The 19,359-nt window shown below is 34.6% G+C and overlaps 1 protein-coding gene across 1 annotated transcript in view; it reads right to left on the bottom strand.

The window, feature by feature from the left end:
• Positions 1–19,359, bottom strand: part of STAG1 (STAG1 cohesin complex component) — a 423,041-nt gene that overhangs the window by 11,147 nt on the left and 392,535 nt on the right. Inside the window, exons 23-28 of the mRNA XM_030873418.2 lie at positions 14,475–14,567; positions 12,295–12,469; positions 10,437–10,576; positions 7,252–7,353; positions 4,440–4,588; positions 3,550–3,678 (exon numbers count right to left, since the gene is read on the bottom strand). Coding sequence (XP_030729278.1) covers positions 3,550–3,678; positions 4,440–4,588; positions 7,252–7,353; positions 10,437–10,576; positions 12,295–12,469; positions 14,475–14,567 — 788 coding nt within the window. The remainder of the gene's footprint in view (positions 1–3,549; positions 3,679–4,439; positions 4,589–7,251; positions 7,354–10,436; positions 10,577–12,294; positions 12,470–14,474; positions 14,568–19,359) is intronic.

The raw sequence follows: 19,359 nt of genomic DNA, 5'->3' as shown, positions 1-19,359 counted from the left end.
GGGGCACGAACCCGTGTCCTCTGCATCGGCAGGCGGACTCCCAACCACTGCGCCACCAAGGAAGCCCCTCAGGAATACTTTTAAACAAGCAAATGTATTACTAAGGGTGTATGTGTATTTCTTCCTTTACTCCTTTCTTTGTTTTTAAATACTAATGTTTAAAAAAAAAATCAGAAGTCTGGCTCAAAAAGGTTATTGAATTTTCTTTTAAAGTGTTCAAACCAGGGCAGGATTTCTAGAATGGTGGCGTGAGAAGCTTGGCATACCCTCTCCCCAGCAAAACAACCTGTTTGGTGTTGGTTGTTGATAGTGGGGGAGGCTATGCACATGTAGAGGCAGGGGGTCTATGGGATGGCAACTCTCTGTACCTTCTCCTCATGTTTGCTATGAACCTAAAACTGCTCTAAAAAATTAAAGTTAAAATAAATAACATAGATAAATTAAATCACATGTTTTCCTGTTAGTCTGGAAGACTGTACATGGCCCAAGACTGCCCTTCTCAGGAGCAATCAGTGAGGGACCTTCTAAGCTGCCGGTCCCCTGGCTGACCATGGGGCAAAGTAAACAACCTGAACTGTGATAGCAGCTTTCAAAAGCCACACCCACATCCAACAGTAAAAATCTAACTTGCTAAGGAGGTTTAAGCACAACCTTTGATTAATAAGGGGCTGACACAGGCTAAATAATAAAAAAACAAGGGAAAAAAAGATCTGAGTAGGGACAGCAGAGGCTGCATACTGCAAGAGAACAGACCTCACAGAGTCTGTTACTCCAAATAAATGACCAAGCAATCAACAACAACTATCTCTAGGAGGATAAAGAATGAATATCAAGAGTAGCTAAATTATTATTTTACAATGTATCACATATGCAATATATTATCTAAAATGGTCAGTTTGCAACAAAAAATTATGAGACAAAGAAACAGGGAAATGTAATCCATATGTAGGAAAAAAACCCCAAGCAATAGAAACTTGGCCCACAACTGCAAAGCAATTATTATACATATGTTCAAAGAACTAAAGAAAACCATGTCTAAAGAATTAAAAGTATAATAACACTATCTCTCATTAAATAGAGAACATGAATATGAAGATAGAAATATAAAAAAAGAATCAAATGGAAATTCTGCAGTACAACAATGGAAATTAAAAAGTCACTAAAGGTGCTCAACAGATCTGAGCTGGCAGAAGAGAAATCAGTTATCTTGAACACATATCAATAGAGATTATGTAATCTGAAGAGCAGAGAGAAAGAAAAAATGAAGAAAAATGAACAGTGCCTGAGAGAAATGTGGGATTCATTAAGTACACTGACATGTATAATGGGAGTACCAGGAGAAGAAAGGTGTAGAAATAAATGTGAAGAAATATGGCTAATCACTTCCAAATTCGATGAAAAACACGGATCTACACAGTTTCAAAGCTCAACAAAGTCCAAGCAGGATAGCTGCAAAGAGACCCACAACCAGATGTATCGCAGTGAAAATGATGAATGCCAAAGATTAAAAATCTTGAAAAGTATCCATAGTAAGAGAAAAGTAACTCATTACACACAAGGGAACTCCCAATAAGTTTAAAAGCTGACTTCTCATCAGACACAGTAAAGGCCAGAAGGAAGCAGGATAACATAGTCAATGTGCTGAAAGTAAAACGCTATCAACCCAAAATCTTGTATCTAGAAAACTGTATTTCAAAGCTAAAGATGAAACAAAAACACTCTCAGGTGAACAAAAGCTTAGAGAATTTGTTGCTGGCTTACTTGCTTTACAAGAAATACTAAAGGAATTTCTTCAGGCTAAAAACAAATCAGAGAGTAATCTGAATTTACAGGAAAAAACAGAGTGCTGAAGGTAATTACCAGGTAGTCATAAAGGACAATATAATTGCATATATACTTATCTTTTGTCCTTTTCACTGATTTTAAAAAGCAATTGTATAAAACTATGCATTGCTCTGTCACTGGAACAATAACATAGAAATGTGTATTTGACAATGTACACAAAAAAAGTGTGTGACAGCAAAGATGTATTAGAGTAAGGAAATGATAGCAGATGGTATTTCATACCCACAACTATGAAAATAACTAAAAAATATAATTAAAGATCTCTGAAGGAATTAAAATGTTACACTAGAAAATAGCCATTTAATATAAAAGAAGGCAATAAAAAGGGAAAAACAAAGGCACAGACATATAAAAAATAGAAATTATTATGGCAGAGATTGTTTCAAAAGAAAAAACATGATCTAACTACAGGCATGCCTCATTTTATTGTGCTTTGCTTTACTGTGCTTTGCAGATACTACATTTTATACAAATTGAAGGTTTGCAGTAACTCTGCATTGTCAAGATGATGGTTAGCATTTTTAAGCAATAAAGTATTTTTTAATTAAGGTATGGACACTGTTTCTAAGACATCATGCCATTGCACACTTAACAGACTACAGTGGAGTGTAAATATAACTTTTCTATGCACTGAGACACCAAAAAATTCGGTGACTTGCTTTACCTATTACAATATTTACTTTCTTGTGGTGGTCTGGAAGTGAACCTGCAATATCTCTGAGGTATGCCTGTATATGCTGTCTATAAGAAACACACTTTAGATTCAAAGGCAAAAAAGACAGAAAGTGAAAGGATGGAAAGAAAGCTATACCATGCAAATAGTAACTAAAATAGAGCTGGAGTGGTTACACTAGTATCAGACAAAATAGACTTTAAGAGAAAAATTACTAGGGACAGAGGAGAACATTTTATAGTGATAAGTAAGAGTCAATCCACCAGGAAGACGTAACAATTATAAACATATATACAACTAACAACAGAGCCCCAAAATACACATGAAGTGAAAACTGAGAACTGAAAGGAGAAATAACAATTCAGTAAAAATAGTTAGAGACTTTAATACCCCACTTACAGTAATGGATAGAACAAATGAACAAAAGAAAATAGAAGACTTGAACAGCATCCTAAAGAAAACTATAAGCGAAATGGACCTTCAATCTTCTTGAAACCAGTCAAAAACAAAATAAAACTAAAATATAATTAATATAAAAGGAAAGAAGAAAGTGTTCCACAATAGTTAAGCCAGTGTTCATAGATCTTTGAATTAGAGAATAAGAAATCATTTCCACTTGCAAATTCTAGGGTACTGAAAGGTAAACAATCAAAGAAAAACTATACAAAAGTTTGAAAGAAAATTATAGTCCCCTAAAATAGGGGTCCCCAACCCCCAGAGTCTGTTAGGAACCAGGCCGCACAGCAGGAGGTGTGCGGCGGGTGAGCAAGCAAAGCTTCATCTGCCGCTCCCCACAGCTCACATTACCACCTGAACCATTCCCCACCCCCACCCCCCATCCATAGAAAAACTGTCTTCCACGAAACTGGTCCCTGGTGCCAAAAAGGTTGGGGACCGCTGCCCTAAAACAACCAATCAGAGCCTAAGTTACCAAGAGTAATTATATCTAGATGATTTTTCTCAAAAATTAAACATTTAAAATTATAATGGTGTCATGATAAAAGCCACTTGTCCTGCAACATGCAACTTACACAGTCTTTTTGTCTTGTCGAAGAAGTTTAGATGAAAATTCACTTAGTACTTCTAGGAAAGCCAGATTAGGAGGCGGATATTCTTGTCCTTTCTGATTTTGGTATTTAAAGGCAAATTCTATGCCATCCCTGAAATAAAAGAAAATATTGTCTTATTCTTCCAAATAGCTAGTATAGTTCTTCAATGGGCTAGAATTTCAAAAATAGTTGGGAAGGCAGCAAAATCATCACTGAAGGTAGTAAAATCTGACAAATTCAAATGGTAAAATAATGTTAATTTGTATGACACAGTTGCATAATAATATTTAATTTTATTATTTACAGTGGAAAACAACTTATATTGTGAACATGTATTTCACAACTTATATTGGGAAAAATAATAAGAAATAGCTAAACACCCACAAAGCTAAATTCCTGTGTAGCTTTTAGAGATAACAGAATACCCTGGAAAGATACTGAGATTGTTAGAAAATTTGGTTCTTAGAGCTGGTCATGGTACCAAGCAGGTGTCTGAGTTTTTGTAAGATACTTAAAATTTTTTGTCATTCAGTTTTCCATTATGAAATGAGGTTTCCATTATGAAATGAAGTTGCACAGTGCTTTTAAACAGATGTCTCCCACAACACTTCCTCACCAATAGACCAGATAAGAACATCCTGTTAAACTTTCCTTTCTATACTTTATAAGATGAAAAAATGTGTGAAGTAACTATTTTTCAAATTAAAAATACCCTCCTGGTTGAGAATCACTAGATTAGACAACCTCTAAAGTTCTCATAACTTGAAAATTCTAAAATTTGTCACTTTAAAAATTGGTCATATAATAGTTGTTTCTGGTAAATTCCAGTAAACCAGACTGTATATAACAGAGTGTTTATTTAGCTCACTCACTTGTGAAGCGTGGCAACTGCTTCTCGTGTCTTGATCTGGTCCAATCCGAATGTAAGGGCAAAGCGACGTGCCAATTCTTTAATGCCACTTACATGGGCAGATGTCCTATCTAGGTTGGGACCTTGCTCTTGAACAAGTTCATTAAACAACTGGTAGAAAGAAAAAAAAAGAGGAAAAAACCTATAGTTAAGAAATATTTATTTATTGTTAGAATAAGTAATATAATTTAAAAATATTTAAAAGCCATATGGTAAAACACATATTTCCCTCCTTGTACTAACAGTAGCCACACTGTTCCTGTTCTCCAAGTCATCTACTATTTCTTGACCTCATTTTCATGCTAGTTGTGTGATTAAATGCAAACCGAATTTTTTACCAAAAAGGAACACATTTTGGGTTGGGAAAAGGAAATATGTTTACAAAAATATACTACGTATTCATAAACATCTATGTATTCTTTTTGTTGTTTTCACAGGAATGGTAATATATGAAATACAGGGTTCAGAACTTTGTTTTTTGACAAGAACATTATGTAAAAGAAGACCATTAAGATACAGGGGGTGATTTTTCCCACCCAATAAAACAAAATATACAAAAAAGTTCTTAAACTGAGTGAAGAGGTTTTATAATTACATAGACATTACATATATTGTATCAAAATAACAGAAACAAAACTCTGGAGTACTAAAGAATATAAAAGCAATCATCATTCTGTCATCAAAGTCAGACACTTAGATTATCTGCCTTCCCTTCTATTATGAAAGACGGATAACCCAAGCTTTCATCTAAAGCCACTCCCTGCTTATGTACTGAATCTCCCTGTCCTTTACCTACTTAGTGGTTTGGTCCTGAGCTACTGCTTTCTCCTGAATCCATTAACTATTCCCTCTCTGTTAGATGCATGCACCTTAAAAATCAAGCAAACAACCCTAACTTCTTAATTCCATCTCCTCTGCCAGTTACCAACACGTTTTTCTCATTCTCTTTACACAAAGATCCTGAGTATTGTTTACATTTGTTTTCTTCCTCATCTCCCAATCTCTCAATACACTTTAATCACACCATTTCACTGAAATAGCTCTTATCTTCTATTAATTATGTTGTCTACCATTTTAGGTTTCTTTAGCAATAGACCAGCTTAAACTACTTACTCTGCCATGACTAGAAACAGCAGTTCTTCCAGAGATTTTCAAATTTATACATAGATAATTGTTAATAAATTCTTAAACTTTAAAATGTTTTCACAGATAACTGTACACAATAGCCTTAAACTTTAAAATTTACATTTAAAGTAAATTACAAAGAATATATTTCACTGTACGAATATCGAAGTAAAAGTTCTCTTTTCTCTTTCCCATTATATATCATTCTTCTCTCCAAAGATAATCAAGGTTAAAGTCTGAAATGTGACTAATTTAGACACATTAATATATAAAGTGACTAATTTAGACACATTAATATATTACATATATAAAGTTTTAACTTTTACATAAATGGTACTGTACGATATATTTTATCCTGAAACTTGCTATTTGTCACTTAATATTTTGTCTTAAAAATCGTTTAGCTACTTCAGAGTATCAGTTTATTTTAACCATTCCTCTGTTGATGGACATTTAGACTATTTCCAATTTTGCAATATTACACAGACTGTTGCAGTACAACATTTTTCACATATACGTTTTTGTGCACACCTGCATGTATCTATGTAGATACCTAAGTAGCAAAAGTACTGGTTTAAAAGGAATGTATACCTTAAATTTTGAAATGTACTGCAAAATTATATTCCAAGAAGGTAAGAGCAATTGCTTTCACAAGGGACCTTTTCTTGCCACATCTTTAGCAATCACTGGTATTATCTATCATTTTAATTCATGCCAGTCTATTTGGCAGTGATAAATGTCTCGTTTCAATCTGTATTATATTAATTATTAATTAAGTTATGCCTCTTTTCATGTGTTTACTGCTTTTTAAATTTTCCTCTTCTGAAAAGTGGCTTTTCATTTGCTCACTTTTCTACGGGATTTATTTACCTTTGTTACTGATTTGTAGGATTTGCTATGTATCATTAAAAATATTTTCCCACAATCTGTCACTGTTTTTTAAATTTTGTTCAGAGTGCTGGCTGATGTATAAATCTGTGTAAGTATATATATATAATCAATTTTTTACATTGTGGCTTCTTTCCTTGAGGACTTCCCTACTCCAGGACATAAAAATATCCTTTTATTTTCTTATAAACTTTTAATTTTTAACATTTATATGTAATCCACCTAGTAGTTATTTTGGGTGCATGTTATGTAGGGCTATCACCTATTGAATAGGCCCGATCCTTTCCCCACTGACCTTTATCATAGGCTAAATATATACATACATACCTACAGCCATCCCCAACTCTCCCATCTCTACGTTAATCCTAGGCATTTACTAGAAATCTTATTTAGGCAATACATGTGACGTATTTTCTTCTTTGGATACTATTGTTGCCCCTTCCCTTATTAAATACTTTAAAAATGTATTTTTAAATTTTTTCTTTAAAAATGATTACTTTTAAAATATCCAATTTGGCATTTCATCTGGTCTAAGAATAGATCACCTTAGGATTTCATCTATTTGAAATGTGAACTATAGGACTGTCTTCCTAAAGAAAATACACATAACACATCTTTGTACCAGAAAGTATCCATAGTAATGTATTAATGCAATGACCTAATTTAAATGAGGTAAGATACCTAGCACATAATAATAAGCACATGGAAGTGCTCAATAATATTAATTTTACTCTTCATCTCTTTCCCTTCAAATTTCTTACCTGCTGTAAACTGAGAATGAGGGTCTTGGCACACTGAATTTTATCAATCTGCCTGGTTTTACTCAGTGTTTCCTTAATAATATCACCATAGTCATTGTAATACTGTGAGAAAAAGAAAAAAATATAGTTTTAAAACTGTTGCTATTTAATGAGATAAATAGGCTGATGAAAGAAATGGAAAGGTGAGTACAGAGGTGTTTAATTTTTCATCTTAAAAACCTAATGAGAGTTAAAATATATTGTCTAAAGTTAAAGGAATACACATTTGATATTTAAAATTATGAAATAACTAATAATAATTAAACTAAAAAATTGGTAATTCCAAGAGGAGAAGAAGTGATATAGGTGAGCAAAATTCCTCATTCTTTACAACATGGATTCAATAGATTTAAAAGGTGACAAATCAAGAAACAGAACTCTGACAGAAACATCTTAAAGAGCTAAAATCAAAACAGTTAAAATTGCTTGCTTACTTCTGGGGAGTAGGCCTAAATAAGGGGAAGGGCAGATTACAGTAACAGATTTAAGTTTTCACTGAATACTTTTGTGCACTCATTATCCCCCATAACATGTCTATATTTTACCATTATAAAAAATAAAAACACTGATTTCTTCAACAGTGATTAAGAAAAATTCAACTAATTTCTTTATAATTCAACTTTTGGATACAGGATTTAAAGAGTTTTCCTTGTGAGTAAATAATTAGGAAAAACTTTGAGACCATTAAATCTGGATGTTACTTCCAAGCTAGAGCATAAAACCTACAACCTATGTAAAGAAGTGAGTATATTAGCTTGACAACTGGATTTTTATAATCTTTAAGAAGATGGGTATACTTCCATGATGTGAAGTGCAAAAAAAAAGGGTAAATGTCTCGAAAGAATCATCCTTTCAGTGCAATTAAAAATTATCTCAATGCAGATAAAAAGAGAAAGATATATGAGAACACTAAAGTGGTTCGACAGGTAGATCAACAATAAATTCAGATTTTTAATGATCACATAGAGAAATGAGGCAGAAAGCCAAATAGACAAGGATGTATAATAAAGAATAGCAAACAACAATTAAAATATTCACAAAAAGATTAAAGCCTAGAAAGAACAGAGGAGTGTAAAAATTGCTAAGGATGATAAAGCTTATTTCTTGAAACCAAGACAGTATTGCTAAGGGATGACAAGGAAAACCATATTAAGCTCATATTCATCTAACCAAACCCCATTTCGACATTACTTTTGGAAGCCTTGTCTGGTTGCTCACTTAAGTCTCTATTTGTGCTTGCTTTGTAATTTATACATCTATCTCTACAGTAATCATGATGAGGCTTTATGGTTTAGTGGAAAGAGCTAAGCTTTGAAGCTAGGCAAACCTAAAATCGAGTGCCAGTTTTTGCTACTTTAATAGTTGTGTGGGGACTTCCCTGGTGGTCCAGTGGTTAAAATTGGTCTTGCAATGCAAGGGACACCAGTTCGATCCCTGGTCAGGGAACTAAGATCCCACATGCCGCGGGACAACTAAGCCCGCGCACTGCAACTACTGAGCCCGAGCGCCACAACTAGAGAGCCTGTGTGCCGCAACTGCAGAGCCCATGCACTCTGGAGCCCTTGCACCGCAACCACTGAGCCAGTGCACTCTGGAGCCCGCATGCCACAACTAGAGAGAAGCCTGCACACTGCAATGAAGAACCCACGCGCTGCAACGAAAGATGCTGCATGCTGCAACTAAGACCCGACGCAGTCTGTAAGTAAGTAAGTAAATAAATAAATAATAAAAAAAGGTTGTGTGGATCTTCGAAAGTTAACCTCTCTGAGTCTTAATTCCCTTATCTGTAAATGATGATATTATTTCCTAACTCACAGAGTTACTGTAATCAACAAAGATAATATAAAAGCTTTAGAACAGTGTCTCAAATATAAATGGCATAGAACACAGGCAGCTATTCATTATTAGCATGTTATATTATGTTTACATTTCAGTTTCTCTGTTAATCTGTAACCTCCTTAGTGCAGAAATCATGTCTTATTTAAATCCCTGGCTACTAACACAGTGCTCATCACACTGCAGTTGTTTAGCAAAATATGATGACTTAGTTACTATGTCATAACTAGAATTGGACATAAACATGTGAATCAATGGAATACACAATATTCTGAACATGGGCAAAATAAAATACTGTGTCTGACACAAGAACAAGGCCAAAATACATAAACTGAGAAGTGTGCCTCTTAGGCTATATCAAAGATTTTTGAGCACTGCTTTTTTTGTGGTTCAGAAACAAAATGTAGCTTCTGGAAAGGAGAGCAGCCAGGAAGGCAACTACCTATCAAAATCCTGTCATATAAAGAATGGTATAAAACCTTTCAACATCTCTTTACCTCCCTCAGGAAAAAAATCCCAAGTTCTCACACAGCATATAAGGTCTACCCTGTCAGTTTCTTTAAATCTTACCTCTGGCTCCATTCTCATAAGCAATCTATGTTACTATATCAAATTACTTGCATTTCCCCCAAACAATTCATTGCTTTGTACACGAAGTCCGATCTGCCTAAAAGTCCTCCTACTACTTTTTTGCTTGACTGGCTAATTTATGCTTATCGTCTCAGACTTAGTTCAGAAGGCACTTCTAAGCAGTTTTCATTAACCCTCATATTTCTTAAGAGTGGGGTATCTGTTTTATATATTTCCAGGAACCCCTATACGTACCTCTGTTATACTGTATAAATGCAATTGTCTAATTACTTGACTATTTCCAGCTTTAGACCACTTTGGAGCAGGAATTTAAAAATCTTTGTAACTTGAGTGCCTGGCAACACAGTAGTAGGCATACTTATAAATATATCTGAAGAGATTTCATAGGGAAGAGAGTTAGCTTTCTTCCGTAAGAGTCCATGGCCTCATGCAAATAAAAAGGCATTCTTTCATATAAATGTAAGCAACTCCTACTTTATGGAACTGATATAATAGTATAGAGTGATAAAAAGCTCATATATAAAATAGAGGAATTTTAAATATGTCAGAAAATCATCAATAATATTTAGGTAGGAGCTGTCAATTTTAGCTTATTCATCATTCTTTCATTTTTAATTGCAAACTTCTCTGCTACTAAAGTGGAGGGAGAAAAATAAGAATATGAAACTACTATCTTAATAAATAAACATCCCATTTAAAAAAAGACTGTAAAACTATACCTTCATGTAGTGTTTAAAGATGTCTGCAGCTGCATGCATGTCAACAATATCGTAGATGATAAGTTTGCTGAAGGCAGCAAGTAGATTCCTTCTCTTATGTAAGGCCTCAATTTTATTAGCTTCGTCTTCTTCATCACCCTCTAACCACAGAAAATAAATTACTTATGAACTTTGGCCCTTTATCCAAGGTAAAACAATGTAGACAATCTGCATAATAAAAAACCAGCCTATAACTTTACAAATAGGTACAATTCAGTTTTAGATGGGCTAAAAACTGTTAGTTATACTGATTATTTTAGGGTGCTATATTTAGTTAAACATTTATTAAACACTTAGTAGGCACTAAGGTTTCTGTCTTCTAGGAGACTGTCATAGCAAAGATTGAGTAAGGTAAACAAACCATATAGATTTTTTTTCTGATACTTTTGTCATAATAATACTGTTGTTCTGTTTACCTTTAAAATGCTGTCTTCTCTTATCTGAATATTCCTTATGTGCTAATGTATTTCTATAGAGAAGAAATTTCTAGAAATTTTTAAGACACAGGGAAAAAGTTTTCTTTTAGAAAAATATATGGGGAGTAATGGAAATTATATGGAGGAGTTAGTTTTCAGTTCTTGTCCTAAACATGGTTACACTGTAAGCTGAGAAAGTATATTTTGCAAACTATGTTAATGTACATATGCATTTTTTTAAACAAAACCTTACCAAATGCTTTCAAACAAGTAGTCTTTATTCCTCAAGTTTTAGATTCTCAGGCCCTATTGGCTTATCTATTTCTAATCCCAAGAAAAATTTCTCCACAAGGCCATAGACAATAAAAGTTAACACATTTGTTTCAGGCTCTGTACTGACTCTCTCATGTTTTGGCGTGCCCTTATTTAGGGACAGTGTTCTTCCTTCCCTTCTTTGCGTGTATATATTCATAAAAAAACTTACTCTCAACTTCTCTCTTCCCTTTCTATTAACTGGTCCTGCTGTGAAGCATCAATGCTTTGAGAAGTTGGAAATCTTTTTGCTTAAGATAAGTAGAAGGTAAATTTTATCTCCTGAGATTAATATGAGCTCAAAATAAAGATCCTTTGTTCACAGCCCAGTATTTTCTAAAATGTTCTATTAAATAAAGAATATTCTAATAGCACCAAGTAGATCTGTGGATCTGATATGCCACAGATCTTAGAGATTATCTATTTCACAAATAACCTATATAATATTTATTTATAATTATTTATATTCAGTCTAATTTTACTAAGTTTTCATTCTGCAGGCTCAGCACAATTTTGACTGGTGAGGTTTGATAACATTCTTTTAGCACTTAGTATCTTAGAGTCACATTTTGTTAATTTAAGTAATATATGATCACTACTCAGAAGGAGAAAGGAACTCAGATGCTTTCCTTTAGAAAAATTGTGAACCTGGAAGCAGTTCAATTAGAAAAAAAACATCTATCCTAAATATACATTTTACATATGTGGGAAATGACAAATGTACACAATTATTTATTATAGCATAGATTATAATAGCAGAAGATTGGAAACTAGCCAAATATCAATATGAGATGAATAATATAAATTATGCTCTATTTAAATAATAAAATACTATGTAGCTATTAGAATAAGGAAGCTCTGTATGTAGTGATGGGGAAAGATCTTTAAGGTACTATGTTAAAGTTAAAGCAGGGACACCTCACTGTGTATATTTTTATCCTTGTTGGTTTCTTAACTACATGAATGTATTAACTTTTTTTTTTTAAGAAAAAAACTGTAGTATTTTTTAGGATTGAATTTGAAATTTTTTCTCATATCTTTTGGGGTTGGTAAAACAAGATCAATATTGACAAAATGATAGCTACAAATACCCATGCTCTGGTTCTCCTCATCTTGGTCAATGAAAACATGATCCATCACAAAACTGAGGAGTTCAGACTGAAGTCCAGTATCTGGATTAAACACCAAAGGCTGAAGGCCCTCCCTGCCACCTGTCATTAATTGGTGGCTGAAAATCATCAATAGATCACAGAGTAACATGAAAGCCTGGAATGCAAAGGAAATTCATCAGTAAAATATTGTACAAATGTAGCTATAACTACAAATCAATGTTAATGAAACTATACTAAATTAAATACAGCTCAATAACAGTACCATAATAGAAATTCTGAGTATTCAAATTGCAGCTACTTAATTTTAATTTCCAAACTGAATAAAATTATTTTGTCTCATTACGAACTAGTCATACTTAAGACTCTCCACCCCCCTAAATATAACCTGCTTCTTTTACTTGGCTGTATTAACTCAAAACAGTTGATTAAGAGATTTTTGACTTGAAATTATAAAAAATGAGTTAAACTCAACTCTGGAAATACAAAATTGATATAATAAATTAATGACAGATGTTACAAATCAATCTTATACTGCATAATCAAATAATAAGCATAAATCTTAAGACAAACTGTATAATTCAACAAATTACAATGTAGTACTTTAAGTCTGTAAGCTTCTATTTTGGATTCTTCTTTAAAAAATCTATTGTAAAATGAAATTTTTAACAGTAGGTTAAATTGAATTCAAGGTCATTCACATAAAAAACAGTGTCTGAAAGCTTCCCAACAAATGTAATCACATAAAGAAACTTTCAGTATATTTCCCCATAGAGAAAGTATTATAGTTATGTTGCCAAATTTATCCTATTTAATGGATGGTACAAAATAAACTTGTATCACCAGTTTATTGAAACTGAAAGATTTTGTTATGGAATAACTGAGGGCTCTGATGCCTCAAAACAATCCACTCACCCCCTTCTAAAAATTGACTTCTATGGGAAAACATAATTTTGGAATGTATCTGGAGATGGCTGTATACTTGGTTGTTTACCTCCAGCAAGACTCATGGCAGTTCATGCTCTAAGTACACAACCATGAAATACATTATTTGAGTCACTTGAAAACAGGAGAACATGAAAGAAATCCAGGAAAATATATATTTTTAACTAAGGCCATACTTTTGCATGTCACCAAACAGTGAGGATGCAGAAACACTGAATTTTTGGCTTAAATGTCCTGAGCTAGGTACTTTTTAGACAGCACTGGTTGAGTTCAGAAGGTTTAGAGAATAAGGTTTAGGAAAGACCATTTCTGTTCCCATTTACGTTAGATGCTGATAACTCAATAAAGAAGAGACCTGGATAACCTATTTGTAGGAAGAGATAGCGAAGGGTAAGTACTGCTGTACTCTTTTTAGATATAGACTCGTTTTCTAGCCCAACATCATAAAAAAAACCGACATGGAAAAGGTATATCTGTTTTATATAAAAGTATTTCCTAATAGAACAGTATAATTAAATAGATTACAAAATCACTTTGTGAAAATGGTATTGCCTTGGGTTCCACTTTGACCCTCTTTGGTCTACGACCTTTCCCAAGGGGTGAGGAGTCTGTTGGACCAATGGTATATGCCCACTTGCACCTCTACTTTACATCACTGCCCAGGTACAGGGATTCAGGAATTCCTTGCCCTCACAGACCTGATTCTGCTACCAGGGGGTGCACAGGCATCTTTCCTAGACACACTGCATCCCCAGTGTGTACTCCTAGGCCCCAGGGTAATCAAGGAGCAGCTGTCTGAAGAAGTGATGTTGATAGTTTGGATATGTGGGCTGAATTGTTCATATGCATGTGTGAGGAGTTCTACCTAGTGTGGGAAAGAGCTGAAGGTGAGAAGAGAAGGTGGACCCTATGCCAGCTCCCCAACCCTCCAAGTTCTGGTAAGGAATCAAAAATTCTAAATCTGAACCTGCCTTCCAGGCCATTATGACAGTATACTTGTTAAGGTACAAAGATGTGTAACAGGTTAGCTTACTTTATAACTTAAATATTCAGACATCTATATTCTTGTCCCAGATGCCACAAATGTTAGGGATAAACCTGCATGCTAAGAACTGTCATAAAAAATTACATCTTCTTAAAAAAATTTACATCTTACTGTTCTTCAGTAACTCATTTGAGTTATTTTTATTGAGAGCTCTTAACTGACAATTTCTTACCTGTTCCTTCACTGGAGTATTAACATTAGATAGGCACTGTTGGCAAACAGCCAAAAAGGATTTCACTGTTTTCCTCAATACCAACAAATCCTCCTGTAAGACATATTCAAATTTACAAGCATGAATTACAATATCCTAGAAAACTGATCCAGAAGAAATAATAAATGGAAAATAGCCAAACTAGTTTATTGTTAAGGAAATTCATAAAACCAAATATATTGTTGGGAACCAAATCATATAGTTATTTCCTAGTTATCTTAATGGAAGGGTCAGCGAAACTGATAATCCTGAATACTCAGTTCTATTTAGCTTTGAAATGCTCAGTATGATTTCCTCCAACATATTTGCCTTTATCAATATGGTTTACTCAGGCTGATATTAAAATTTTTAGTCATTCCTATAGCAAATACTAGCTGGTAGTAAAGTGAGAGAGTGCAGCAGCATACTGAAAAAAATCAATTAAGCAATAAACATGTACTCCCATATTCTCAGGACTCTGCAAAATGTCAAGGGGAAAAGATAACTTTAAGATAGTGTCCATGTTCTCAAAGAGTTAACATCTTAGCAGGGAGTTAGACCAATTAGAGAGTAATTAAGTGTTTAATTTTTTGGTGTTAACTCTAACTGTAGCAGAAAGAGCTGAGTTGGAGGCAGCTTCATAGAAAGATGGCCTTTAATCTAAGATTGGATGGGTGAATAGGATTTAATCAGATGGCCATATAATATTCAAAATGAAACATCTGAAAAGTATAAAAGGAAATTTAAATTTATCAAGTACCTATAATTTGCCAGGCACTGGTATGAGGGCTGTTACATAATTTCATATTTATATTGATTAGAAGAAGTAGTTATTACTAGCAAGTGTTTGAAACCAGGACTGTCTGATATCAGAGTTCACGTTCTTTTCACTGACTAATAAGCAAGACGCATGCAGATGACTCAGTATGATATCAATATTTAAAATAGTAATGAAGAGTAATTAAATGAGCATAGGCTGATGTAGGAATCACTTTTAAAAAGTACTCTGTGAAACTAAAATTCTTTAAACTACTCTATTTTGTACAGATGAGCGTACTTATTCCTTTTTGGGATCTTCACATCCCAAATAATGATACTTTAAAAATTATACATATTTCCTTTTGCTAAAATGAGTGCAATATTCAGAAGAAGGAAATAAGATCATCTTGTGCAGAGTAATAGAAAGGACACTGCCTCCAGGACCTTTAATGTTCCTGCAGATGAACATCCAACAACCAAACCTCAACATTCCTTGACCTTTAATTTCAAAGACTCACAAAGCAGTAGGGGAAATAGACAAGAGAACACGCAACTGCAACAGAATGTAAGGAGTGCTATGTTGGAAAGCCTAACCCAGAGTCAAAAGTAGTCACAGAAGGGTTCCCAAACAAGACTACATGTAAGCTGAGTTCTGAACAACTAAAAATTATCTACCTATATGGAAAGGTGTTCCAGAGGGCACAGAATGTTCAAAAGCCCAGAGGTGCTTTTGAGAGACTGCTAATTTATTGCAGTTGAGGCACAAACAGGGAGGAGAGTGGTGAGAGAAAACTGAAGAGAAAAAGAGGACCCATTTTCCATTTAAATGGAAAGTACTTAAAATGCCATGCTAAATTATTTGGCTATTATCCCGTCGGCAATAAAGGAACTAATGAATAGGATTTTTATCATGAAGTTGCTAATAATTTATGTTAAAGAATCATATTCTAAGCAGAAGGGAGAATGATATAAAATAGGGAAGCTAGTTAACAGTAAATACAATCTTCTGTTGAGGGCTTTTTATGTGCCAAATACTGTGTTCTAAGGGGAATAAATTTAAGTCTCACAATCACTCTATGAAGTAAGTGGTTAATACGCCTATTTTACAGATGAGGAAACTGAAGTTCGGAGCACATACAGATTCTAAGCGATAGAGTAAGGATCCATACCTAGGGTTATCTGACTCTAAAGCCCATGCTTCTAATCATTATTCTACATTTCATCACATATTAACAAAGGCCGTGGGAATAATCTAAAATGAGGGCCTGAAAATGAAATGTTGGCAGAAAAGATGTAAATAGATTGAAGAGAAATTAAAGCAACAGGATTGATAGAATTTAGGAACTAATCAGAACAGGGGATGTTGATGTTACGCCTAAATTTCTAGGTAGTTGCCTATTAATGGCTTACGGAATAAGGCACCAAGATAGTTAACACAGGAACAAATGCTAAGGTAACAAGTTGGGCTTTAGAGATGATGATCTGCGATCTCTGAAAGATATGCTACTAGAGATGTCTAGTAGGCAGCTGGATGAATTCAAAGTCCATGGTAAAGAATCTGAGCAAGAGTAGAGACTTGGGAGTCCTCTGTATTTAGCTGGCAGCAGAAGCAATGGAAGTAGATGAGACTGTTAAAGGAGAATATGTAAATAAAGAGGGCTGACAAAAGTATCCTGGGGAACACCGATATTTAACAGATGGATGAGAAAGAAGAGCATATGAAGAAATCTAAGAAATGGTCTGAGAAGTAAGAACAAAACCAGAACGTGGCATCCTAGAGGTAAGGTAAAAATGAATGGAAGGACTTCCCTGGTGGTGCAGTGGTTAAGAATCCACCTGCCAAATCAGGGGACACGGGTTCAAGCCCTGGTCTGGGAAGATCCCACATGCCGCGGAGCAACTAAGCCTGTGAGCCACCACTACTGAAGCCTGCGTGCCTAGAGCCCATGCTCTGCAGCAAGAGAAGCCACCGCAATGAGAAGCCTGCGCACTGCAACGAAGAGTAGCCCCCACTCGCCGCAACTAGAGAAAGCCTGCGTGTAGCAATGAAGACCCAACACAGCCAAAAAGAAAAAAGAATGGAATAGTTTAACGATGACAAATGTTACCAAAAGACAAGATGAGGATTAGAAAGCATTGCAAGGATAAAGCAACTCAAGGTTGTGAGTAACCTTGGGTCGAACACTCTCAAAGTAATTAAAAGGGCTAAAGTCAAACCACAATGGATAGAAAGGAGATAAGAAAGAAGGCAACTCTTTCAAAAAAGTTTGACTGTAAAAATTAAAAACAGAACTACCATATGACCCAGCAACCCCACTACTGGGCATATACCCTGAGAAAACCATAATTCAAAAAGATACATGCACCCCAATGTTCATTGCAGCACTCTTTACAATAGCCAGGACATGGAACCAACCTATATGTCCACTGACAGATGAATGGATAAAGAAGATGTGGCACATATATACAATGGAATATTACTTAGCCATAAAAAGAAACGAAACTGAGCTATTTGTAGTGAGGTGGATGGACCTAGAGTCTGTCATACAGAGTGAAGTAAGTCAGAAAGAGAAAAACAAATACTGTATGTGAACACATATATATGGAATCTAAAAAAAAATTTTTAAAATGGTACCGATGAACCTAGTTGCAGGGCAGGAATAAAGATGTAGACATAGAGAATGGACTTGAGGACACAGGGTGGGAGGGGGAAGCTGGGGCGAAGTGAGAGTAGCATCGACATATATACGCTACCGAATGTAAAATAATTAGCTAGTGGGAAGCAGCAGCATAGCACAGGGAGATCAGCTCGGTGCTTTGCGATGACCTAGAGGGGTGGGATAGGGAGGGTAGGAGGGAGACGCAAAAGGGAGGAGATATGGGGATATATGTATGCATATGGCTGATTCCCTTTGGTGTACAACAGAAACTAACACAGTACTGTGAAGCAATTATACTCCAATAAAGATCTATTAAAACCAACAATAACAAAAACCAAAAACAATAAAGAGTGAGAAAAATAGGACAGCTGCTAGAGGTCTTTTGGCATCCTTTTTGACCTTTTCAACATAAAAGATTTGAGAATATTTGTTGAATAAATAACTGAAAGAAAAACAAAATGCAGGCCATGCTACTAACTAGCTATGTGACCTTAGAGAAATTATCTTATATCCCAGAATTACAGATTTTAAAAATCTATAAACAAAAGGGTTGAACTATGTATTCTCTGAGGTTCTATTGCATTCTGTGATTCTGCTGAATTAATTTAGGCACTCAAACGAGAACACACAGGTGCTAACTGGTAAACCTAGTATGCAAAGGATGAATGTTCAGTTCCTGCTAGTACCTAGACTAGTGCTTGGCACATGGGCAGATGTTTAGTAAATATTTGCTGAATGAAATCCAAGTACACATAATACAGATGATACCACAATCCTAGGGAGAAATATGTAATGTGTTCATTTTATCACACAATAAATATAATTAAAAAATGATGCTAGGAGGTATTAATGCTCCTTTATTCCCTTAAATTTCATGGTTAGTGTGCAGTTTGACGCAGTCTAGGGAATCAGCTATCTTTGGAGTTGGAGGCAAAAGATTCCTTTAAAGGTCAATCATAAAGCAAATGTGTCTTATGTAAAATGATTACTTGCCAATTCATCTGAGGAGTTGTAAATTTAACATCACAACTAAGTAAGCAACCTACTGATTGTAGCATTTTAAGAAGAAAGTGGAAATGGGAAGTAACCAAGGAAATACTGAGAGAAGCTAAAGGCCTTCTTTAGCAATAAGTTTAGCATAGATTTGGATGCAACCTAAATATTGAATGCTCAAGAAAGTTAACTTAATTGTAATCAGTTAGAATTCATTGAGAGAAATATAAGTACCAATCAATAGGTTTAGGTAAATAGGCACAGATACTGTATATTTAACAGAGTTAGCTAATCTCATATAGTAGATTCCTTTGAATAGCTGGGAATGGAATTTAGGTTTTTTGGATTTCAGAACACAATTTTCCTACAAACTTCATTATGCTGGCATCTTACACTACATAAAGTTAACGTTTACTTGGCACTTAACCGTGTATCAGGCACTAATCTAAGCTTTT

The sequence above is a fragment of the Globicephala melas genome, chromosome 4, assembly GCF_963455315.2.
Source record: "Globicephala melas chromosome 4, mGloMel1.2, whole genome shotgun sequence".
Lineage (NCBI taxonomy): Eukaryota > Metazoa > Chordata > Mammalia > Artiodactyla > Delphinidae > Globicephala > Globicephala melas.
The sequence above is the reverse complement of the archived record's forward strand: the minus strand, read 5'-3'. Positions and strand labels throughout refer to the sequence as shown.